Source organism: Sminthopsis crassicaudata, chromosome 3, assembly GCF_048593235.1.
Source record: "Sminthopsis crassicaudata isolate SCR6 chromosome 3, ASM4859323v1, whole genome shotgun sequence".
Lineage (NCBI taxonomy): Eukaryota > Metazoa > Chordata > Mammalia > Dasyuromorphia > Dasyuridae > Sminthopsis > Sminthopsis crassicaudata.
The window spans coordinates 64,058,995-64,068,574 of NC_133619.1; the positions used below are offsets into that span (position 1 = coordinate 64,058,995).

General features: G+C 40.5%; 1 protein-coding gene across 2 annotated transcripts in view; it reads right to left on the minus strand.

The window, feature by feature from the left end:
- Positions 1–9,580, minus strand: part of RUFY4 (RUN and FYVE domain containing 4) — a 26,041-nt gene that overhangs the window by 8,080 nt on the left and 8,381 nt on the right. Inside the window, exons 4-9 of one of the 2 annotated variants that reach the window (XM_074307695.1) lie at positions 8,110–8,235; positions 7,553–7,659; positions 6,243–6,386; positions 5,442–5,508; positions 3,398–4,198; positions 2,665–2,771 (exon numbers count right to left, since the gene is read on the minus strand). In XM_074307695.1, the coding sequence (XP_074163796.1) occupies positions 2,665–2,771; positions 3,398–4,198; positions 5,442–5,508; positions 6,243–6,386; positions 7,553–7,659; positions 8,110–8,235 (1,352 nt within the window). The remainder of the gene's footprint in view (positions 1–2,664; positions 2,772–3,397; positions 4,199–5,441; positions 5,509–6,242; positions 6,387–7,552; positions 7,660–8,109; positions 8,236–9,580) is intronic. The other variant, XM_074307694.1, reaches the window with a different exon arrangement.

Sequence of the window (9,580 nt, forward strand, 5' to 3'; positions counted from 1 at the left end):
TATTTGGATACAAACTTTCTTATTTTTATCCTCTATTCTAATCTATAATTAATATTGATCTTTATTCTAGCTAGTAGATGGTTTAATTGCACTCTTCACCAGTAGGTTGGCCACTAATGATGATGAATTACTTGGCTATGGGCTATTCACTCATGGAGTGAAGAAAAATACAAGGTGGCCTTAAATCCTGTGTGACAACCCTTCCTTCCTTCCCCTTCTGCAGGGGGGTATAAAACGAGTCAAAGGATACTAAGAATTGCAGATTTTTGGCTGTCCATAGATATCATCTTAACTATTGACATCCCAAATGTGAGATTCTAGCAGAAGAACCGAATCATATTGTTATTGGCATTCTTGGTATGAATGGAACCAGAAGAAACAAGAAAATTGTGGCTTAATGGAAGGATGGATCACTGATTCTCCTTGGAGAGGCAAGTGAAGGAGTTCAGAGTTGGTTTCATCATGTACCCACGGGCAATAAGAAACAAACTGTATAGAACATTTGGCCTTCTCATCATGTGCTACTTAAGAAAAACAAAAGTAAAAGATCATCATGAAGATAATCAGAGATTATATGTCAACTTTTGCAGCAGAGGATGTAGAAGAGAAATTCCGTGAAGAGCTTGACCACGTCCTCCAAACCAAACCATTATATGCTATCAGATTTAATGACATTATTGTGAAGATGAATACAGGGAAGGATGATGAAAAATATTTAGGAAATATGTTTTGAAATTAAGAAATTATGTCAACTTTTGCAGCAGAGGATGTAGAAGAGAAATTCCGTGAAGAGCTTGACCACGTCCTCCAAACCAAACCATTATATGCTATCAGATTTAATGACATTATTGTGAAGATGAATACAGGGAAGGATGATGAAAAATATTTAGGAAATATGTTTTGAAATTAAGAAATTAATGAGGCTGGAAGTTTGTAGACTATTCAGAAGCCTCTCAACTGTGTATCATTAATACTTTCTTCAAGAAGAGATTTGAAAGATACTAGAAATAGCAGACATTGAAGAATACTGCAAAAAGTGAAAGACAAAATGACTATTTACCAGAATAAGGGTTATTTGTGATACTGGAGCACCCTTGAGAGGTAGCCTTTTATAGCCAGAGCATGAGCATGCTAAAAAAAAGTCTCCAAATCTCAAGGTACTCATGTAGTTAGGGATAATAAAATAAAATTTATAAAATGTTTCAAATGATGGCATTCTATATGCTATCCTGTATCCTGGGCCATTTCCTGATCTATATCTGGCCACTGGCCCCAGATGGCTCAGGTGGGGAAAGTGAGGCAGGTGACATTGTATATCTCACTCTCACTTCAATCCAATTCATTTGCCTGTCTTGGCAATACCTCCCGGATGTCATGGTCTCTTTGAGAATGAAGGAAAAACAGCAATCTTTACGCTTGATTTACTTAGTTGATACCCATCATTTGGTAAATAATAGTTAATAGAAGTATAGTACTTCAAAGTTTATAAGGCAGATTTCAGTTTGCTTTATCTGATCCTCACAACAATCTTCTGAGTTAGATTTTGTAGATATTGTTATCATCATCCTCATCATCCCCATTTTACAGAAGAGGATATTGAGAAATTAAATGACTTGTCCATAATCATATAGTAAGTTTTTGAAGCCAGATTACATCCCTGGACTCTCCTAGGTCCAGGACTCTTCCAACTATACCATGGTTCCTCTTAGAGTAGAGTAATCCTTTTTAGCATCAGTCCCTGGCAAGACGACCATTTTCAGTCATGGAGAGTTTTCTGATTGGATCAGTATTGTTTAAAAGCCATTGAAAAAGCCTGTCATGGAGAAAGGATGAATTTGAGTCCCAGCTCTCCTAGTTACTTTCTGTGTAACTTTGGGCAACTCCCTTCCTCCCTCAGGTTTGTTTCCTTACCCACAAAATGGAGAGGTAGCAGTAGGATTAAATAATCTCTAAAGTCTTTTCTAGCTCTGACATTTTGTGATTCTATGAATAAGTGAAATGCTCCCCTCCCAACAATGAATCATCAGTCCTTTCCACCGGTAACCAAATCGTAAGGGTTGTTTGGATTAAAAAAAAACCCAACCAAACAAATTTAAAAATGTGATGTGTTAGACTCATTGAGATTTCTCAACACTTTTTAAGTAGAGTCAATGGAAGTATGTTGACTGACTGACAAATTGACTCAGTGGAAAGCAATTAGTTGTCAGACTTCTACCAGAACCCTACAGGCATGGGGTGAGGCAAAGTTGATGGTGTCTGGAGATAGAAGAAGAGACACAGAGAGAGAGAGAATCAGGCAATGAGACAGAGGGGGAGGAGGAGGCAGGAAGAGAGCCAGAGCCAGAGAAACAGGAGAAGCGAGTGAAAGAAATAGAGGGGAAAGGGAGGAGAAAGAGAGAGAGATGGAGGGAAGGAAAGAGTGGAGAGAGAGAAAAAACAAATAATGGAGAGAGAGGAAAGAAAAGATGGGGAGAGGAAAAAAAAGAGATAGAAACAGAAAGACAGAGACACAGAAATTGATGTCCCAGAATAAGTGGAAAGGGAGAAGATATAGAGACAAGAAGAGAATGGTGATGGTTCTCTGAATATACTCTTGGGAATGTAATCCATTCAATCACTTGCAGATCCTGAGGTCCCTTCACTTCAACTACTCTTTTTAGTTACCTGAACAACTGCTCTTGCAGTTCTCTCAATTTCTCCTCCAGGGTCATAAGTAGCTTCTCCTTCTTCTGGGACTGTTCTTCAGCCTTCTGCAAACATTCTTTGAGGTTCTATGAAACAAGCACATCAAATACCCATGTACCCAAGGGTGGTTTGGGGGAAAGGTTTGGAAAAAAAGAGAGGGGAAAGCCAAGAAAGGAGGAATGGTAAGTTGGGGGCTGCTGCATGCTGTCCCAGGTGATCACCGTCAGTTGAACATCCATTTATCCCTGTTTACTGGGTCATCCCTATGGCAGATGGCAGATCCAAGGATGAGGTCTGAACACAAGACACCTGAGTTTTATCTTGAGTTCTGCCTTACTTAGATATACTTTATAAACCTGGAGGGAAAGCTAATTCTCAACTGGGGAAAGAGAAATTATTAAAATCAAAGCAGCAAGATGATTTAGTACAAGGAAGAAAAGGCTGAATGGGTGTTTACATATCAGTCTTGAAACCTAGAAGAGCTTGTCTATTTTCACATTTAATAGGAGAGGCAGGGACTTAGGAATCAGGAAGAATGATACAGAATCATAAAGACAGAGGCAGAGGTAGAGACAGAGACAGAGAGGGTTATGGAGACAAAAGGAGAGAGACAATGGTGAAAATAGAGTGTTTTTTTAAAAGTCCCATTGGTTTGGAGAGAGGCAAAAATATAGATGAAAGGACCTTTTTAACCATGCTGAGTATGTCTTACCTTGATTACATGCTCAGTCTCTCTTTGGTTCTCCTCCTGCTCTCCTGCTTCAATAGACATCTGTATTTGAGACTTTTTATTTTTGTGCCTCTCCCTGGTTCCCGGATCTTGAAGGATCTTGAAGTCCTCTGGGATTCCATGGGTTTCAGGTTCCCTTCTGGATCCTGATTCTTCTTCTGTAAACCTCTCCCCCAAGGTATTTGGCAGGTGCTTTGGAGCATATTTACGGTGTCTGTTTCCTTTTCCAGAATCTTTTGGCGTTTTCGGTCCTAGCATCATCTGCTCGCATCTGTCCTCAGTGCTGATGGATGGTTCTTTCTTAACTTGTCCTGCCTTTGGAGACACCTTTTCCCCCTCTTCCTGTTCTACAAGACTGAAATCTACCTGTGTTTGATTCTTTGAAAGTGCACACGTTGACGTAGGGAACCCTTCTCCTAGAAACCATACTTTTTCTTCCTTTCTCTGAGGCATTTTTCCTTGATATGACTCTTGCCTAATCTGAGAGGACTCAGATATTCTGGTTCCTGGGAGACCTTGTTGCTTTTTAGTTTCCCCCAGCAGGGAGCTTAGGTGTGGGAGTACTTCCAGTCCTTCGGATCCCTCAAGAGACCCCTGGTTTATGATACTTTCCGAATCTTCTGCCTTCTTTTCTGTCAGGGGTTCTTGTATCTCAGCATTATTAGGTCTCACCAGGCAGACCTCCTTGGGGTCATCTCCTTGGAATTGGAGGTCATGGCCAGCAAAGAGGGTTGATGTCTTCTTGGACTGGACTCCTTTGTTTTTCAGATGTGTAACTTGGACCTAAAGGGAAGCTCCCAAACAAATGATTCTATCTCTAGACCAACCCCAGAACTCTGGACTCTCAGGTTTATTCCATTTCCCCAGGACTTCTTTTCCCTACTGCTCTGCCTCCACTATCTTTTTCTTTTACTCTACTTCTGAATGCCTTATGCTTGACTCTCTCTCATTCCTTTGGCTCTTTCTTCAGTGAAAATTTGGAAAGTTCTCTGACTTTGGAGTCAGAGAGCCATAATTTGAACTTTGGTTTTTACCACTTATTGCTGTGTGATGCTGAGCAAGTCTCTCTTCTTGCATCGAGGGAATTCAATTAGATCCCTTCCAGCTCCAGGATCCTATGCCTGAACTCATTGTTTTCACCATAATTCCCAAACCTTCCATTTTCCTAAATTCCCTTCTACTGTTGAGTATACCATTTTCCTCCCAGACATTCAGATTCCCAAACTAAATATTATTCTCAACTTTTCACCTTCTCTCGCTCCCCATATCCAATCTCTTGATTTTACTTTTGTGATATCCTTTGCATATATCCCCCCCTTTTCCCTTTGACAGATACTGTTACCATCTTGAAGTAGGTTTTATCACCTGACTGGTCTTTCTGCCTCAAATCTCTCCCTACCCTTGCTAACTCTTGAATAAAATATTCCATTCCCCAGATCTGGGCATTTTCACTGGCTGTCTGCCATACTCTCCCTCTTCATCCCTCTACATTCCTGGGTTCCCTCAAATCCCAGCCAAAATTCCACCTTCTACAGGCAGTCTTTCCTTAATTTGAGAGTTTTCTCTCTTTGATTGTTTCCAATTTATCATGTCTATATATCTTGTTTGTACATAGCTGTTTGCATGTTGACTTCCTATTAGAATTCGAGCTTCTTGAGAGAAGGGTCCTTTTGCTTTTATTTGTATCTCTGGTGTTTAGGCTGACACCATGGTAGGAGCTCAATAAATACTTATTAGCTGACTGACGACATTATGTTCTCCTTTCCCAGAAAGACTTCAGTCATCCCCCAGGACTTCTCAGGACTCCCTTTCTTTTCCACCTCCTAATATCTCCATCCCCACCACTACCTAAGTAAGCCCTCCCTTCTCTTGCTCATCCTGACCCCTTGCTTCCAATAATCATCCATCAGCTTATCTATGTTACCATTAATTCTCATCAGGAATTTCTAGCTGATTTACTGCTCCATCTACTGGACACAATAGAGAAGGGACAAGGAATATGCTAAGGTAGAGACAGGGCCAGTACCTCCTCCTTTTGAGACTGCTTGGTCCTTAACTTTTCCTGGGTTAAGCTGAAATCCTGGCATCGTGACCTGAAAGGATTGAGGCAGAGGAACATCTTGTCTCTCCCTCTAGCTTGGTGTTTGCCCCGCATCTATAACATCTCCCCACTTTTCTGGTCACCTTTGGGAGTGGACCAGTAAAGAAATGATGAGAGTTTAGGGGAACTGGGAAAAAGAGATGTGACTGGAGTGTGTGTGTATAAGAGAAAGAGAGAGAGGAGAGGGAGAGACAGAGAAAGGGGGGGTAGGGAGAGAGAGAGAGAGAGAGAGAGAGAGAGAGAGAGAGAGAGAGAGAGAGAGAGAGAGAGAGAGAGAGAGAAGAAGAAGAAGAAGAAGAAGAAGAAGAAGAAGAAGAAGAAGAAGAAGAAGAAGAAGAAGAAGAAGAAGAAGAAGAAGAAGAAGAAGAAGAAGGAGGAGGAGGAGGAGGAGGAGGAGGAGGAGGAGGAGGAGGAGGAGAAGGAGGAGGAGGAGGAGGAGGAGGAGGAGGAGGAGGAGAAGGAGGAGGAGGAGGAGGAATTGGAGAAGGAGGGAGGGATAGAGGGAGGGAGAGGGGGGAAGGAGAGGGAGAGGGAGAAAAGAGGGAGAGAGAAGGAGGGAGGGAAGAGAGAGGGAGAGGGGGGAAGGAGAGGGAGAGGGAGAAAAGAGGGAGAGAGAAGGAGGGAGGGAAGAGAGAGGGAGAGATGGGGGGAACAGGGCCAAGGGGACTAATGAGCGAGGGAGTCCCTTTCAGCGGGGTCTTCCTTTTCTGTTTGAAGGTCACTTACTCTGAGAACATAGGCCAGCCCCCGTCAAGATCACAGCGCTGCAACTCGAGATCAAAAGTCACTCCATTCAGAAAGTAGAGCGCTTCTAGGATGCCATTGTTGAGCTCTGGACACAGGAAGGGGCTTTGGTTCCCATACCACTCCCTAAGGGAATCGTATAAGCTCAGACCTCAATTTCTGGCTCGAATATTTTTATTCCTGTATCCCCCCCCCCCCCAATTCCAAGAAATGAATTTCTTATCTAATTTTTCAAGTGGAATTTCTCTCCCTCTAAAGTTCATAGATCTGTATAAGGAGCCATCTCAGAAACAGACCATTCAGGCGTTTTATTCTTGGGTTTTATTCTTTTCTCTGAACACCTCCCTCTTACTCCTTCCATCCCCCTTTCCCCGCCCCTCCTCCTGCCGTCTCAGTTTCTTGGTGGCCAGCTTGGAATGCCACTGATCTTGAGTGAAATTGGTTCTATGGGAAAAATGGTAGCAACAGGAGAGATTGAAGTTAAGTATCAAGAACTTTCCAGCAGTGGGAATTTGAGGATTCCCGGTGGAGGATACAAGAGAGTGAATTTAAGGGAAAGATCATTTCTTTTACTATACCATTACTGGTTCAGCTTTTTACATATACCCTCTCTCCAATGCTTCCATGTCCCCATCCATCCTCCTAACAATTGGTCCTTTTATTTTTTGATGCTATGTTAGATGAAACATCCCCCATGTTGAATTGGATATACACCAAACATATATCAGTATCTATATACACAAATGTGAATGTGCATGTATATATTCAATTATATATACACATATATATATATATATATATATATACACAATATATACAATTATATATACACATACATACAAGCATGTGAATATCTATACACATATATGCACACATGTACACACATTAGGTATACATATATACACACATTGTATGTGTATATATGAATGCACACATACATATATGATATCTACACATTAGATATCTACACAGTGGAGATATATATATGTATACATATATAATATAAATAATATATATAATATGTAATATATATCCAATGTGCATAAATATCTAATACATATTATGTACATTATATATTATAATATATAATTTATATATAATATATTATATAGAATATAGCATGAAGAAATATATATTATATACATTATATATTAGACATTTATGCACATTGGATATACATTACATATTGTATATATTATATGTGCACACTGAATGGATATATATGTATATGTGTATACACATATACATATCCAATGAAATGCCAAGGGGCAGCAGAAGTGGATATCATTGACCTGTTGAGTTCAGGGTCCAGGAGGCAGAGTTGTAGTGTGTCGGCCAGCTGATTATAGGCCAGACAGAAACGGATGAATGCACGACCTCTCCCCACGGTGGTCTTCAGCTGAAAAATAAAAAGGGATTGGGTGAGGTGGAAAGAATCTAGAGAGTAGCAAGGAAGAGAAAGAGAATGCCTGAGTGGCTATGGAGGGAGCGATTTAAAAGATATGAAGGACCCTGGGGTAGAAAAGAGAAGAATATAGGGCAGGGAGAGGAAACCTGTGGGAGGAGGGATAAGGGAGTGCTGAAGTAGAGAGGCAAAAGTTGGGTGGCTATTGAAGAAAGGAACTGGAGGAAGCCTGGGGGAAAGGAGCTGTGGGAAGGCAGGACATTGAGGGATAAGTGCAGAGGCTGCAGTAGCAGAATATAGCAAGATCATAGAAGTAAATTTGGAAGCAATTTATGTGTATGGAAGAGACCCGAAAATCAAGCTCTGTTCAAAGGAGGAGATCATGGTGGATGTAGATTAGGGCTGTCTCCCCTCTCTTTACTTCTCAACTATTACTGACATCACCTTGTCCAGAGAGTAGACGAGTCGAATGACTTCCAAGTTCCCACCATTCCTCTGCAAGGCCACCGAAAGGAAGTCCCAGTAATCTTTCCGGGGTCCCAGGAACCTTCTTCGATCTTTCTGATCAAACTGGGATAAGGTGGGGGAAGGGAGAAAGACATGAAGAAAATTTCTCCTTTAACCCCACAATCAGACCACCAATTTTTCTCAGCTCATCCATTCCCCCAATTAGGTTTATGTTCATTCTATCTATCTATCTATCTATCTATCTATCTATCTATCTATCTATCTATCTATCTATTCATTTATTTATTTATCTATCTATCTATTTATTTATTTATTCATTTATTCATTCATTCATTCAATTATTTATTTATTTGTTTGTTTGTTTGCTTGTTTGTTTATTAATCAATTAATTAATTAATTAATTAATTAATTTATTTATTTATAGCACCATCTTGTGTTGTTTTCTGGAATCTCATGGTAAGATTCTGGTTATCCAGCAACTAGGAAAATTGAGGATGGCCTGGAAGGACCCAAAGTCGGGCTTTCTGACTCACAGCTTTTTCTTTGTACCTTTCTTTAGAGAATATTAAATTATTTGCTCCATTACCATGATCATGTACTACCTTACATTACATTTTTATACCTATCATTTCCCCCCTCTCCTGCTCTTTATATTTCCTTGAGGACAGGGACTATGTTGTTTTTCTCCTTTGTATCCCTAGGATTAACTTATTATCATATTATTATTTATTTTTTACCTTTTTATCCCTTTTGTTGTTATTCAATCATTTTTCAGTCACCCTTTATAACCTTTGTGGAGTTACTTGGCAGAGATACTGGAGCAGCTTGCCATTTCCTTCTCCAACTCATTTTACAGATGAGGAAACTGAGGCATACAGGGTTAAGTGACTTGTCCAGGGTCAAGTGTTTGAAGCCAGATTTGAACTCAGGAAGATGAGTTTTTTCTGGTTCCCAGGCCAGTACTCTATCCATGACACCACCTTGCTTTCAACCTATTAGACTGTAAACACTCTGAGAATAGAAATTGTGCTGGTTTTTTGCCCTTGGATCCCTTTGAGGCAGAGGTAAGTCACATAGGTAGTGATACAGGTAGTATCAGAGGAGAGATTTGAACTCACATATTTTTATTATATAGAAACAGGAGCCATTTATTCTCTAGCCCAACTATGGATAAAGCAAGAAAAACAAACTGGTAAAGTTTACTCTCAGTCCTAACAATGGGAAATAAGACAGTAAAACAGGTGATGGAGAAAGTCTAGGATCCTCCATAAAGCCCTCCTGATCCTCTGGGCTAGGAGAGGAGCCAGTCTTTAGAAAGCAGGGGGATGACTGCATTGTTCCTTCTTTGTTCCGTAACCTACCTGTAACAAGAACTCCAGGTAACCACAGAGTCCATGTAGCTCAGCACTGGCATCTGTTACTGGTTGCTCTTGTTCCCCATATCTGT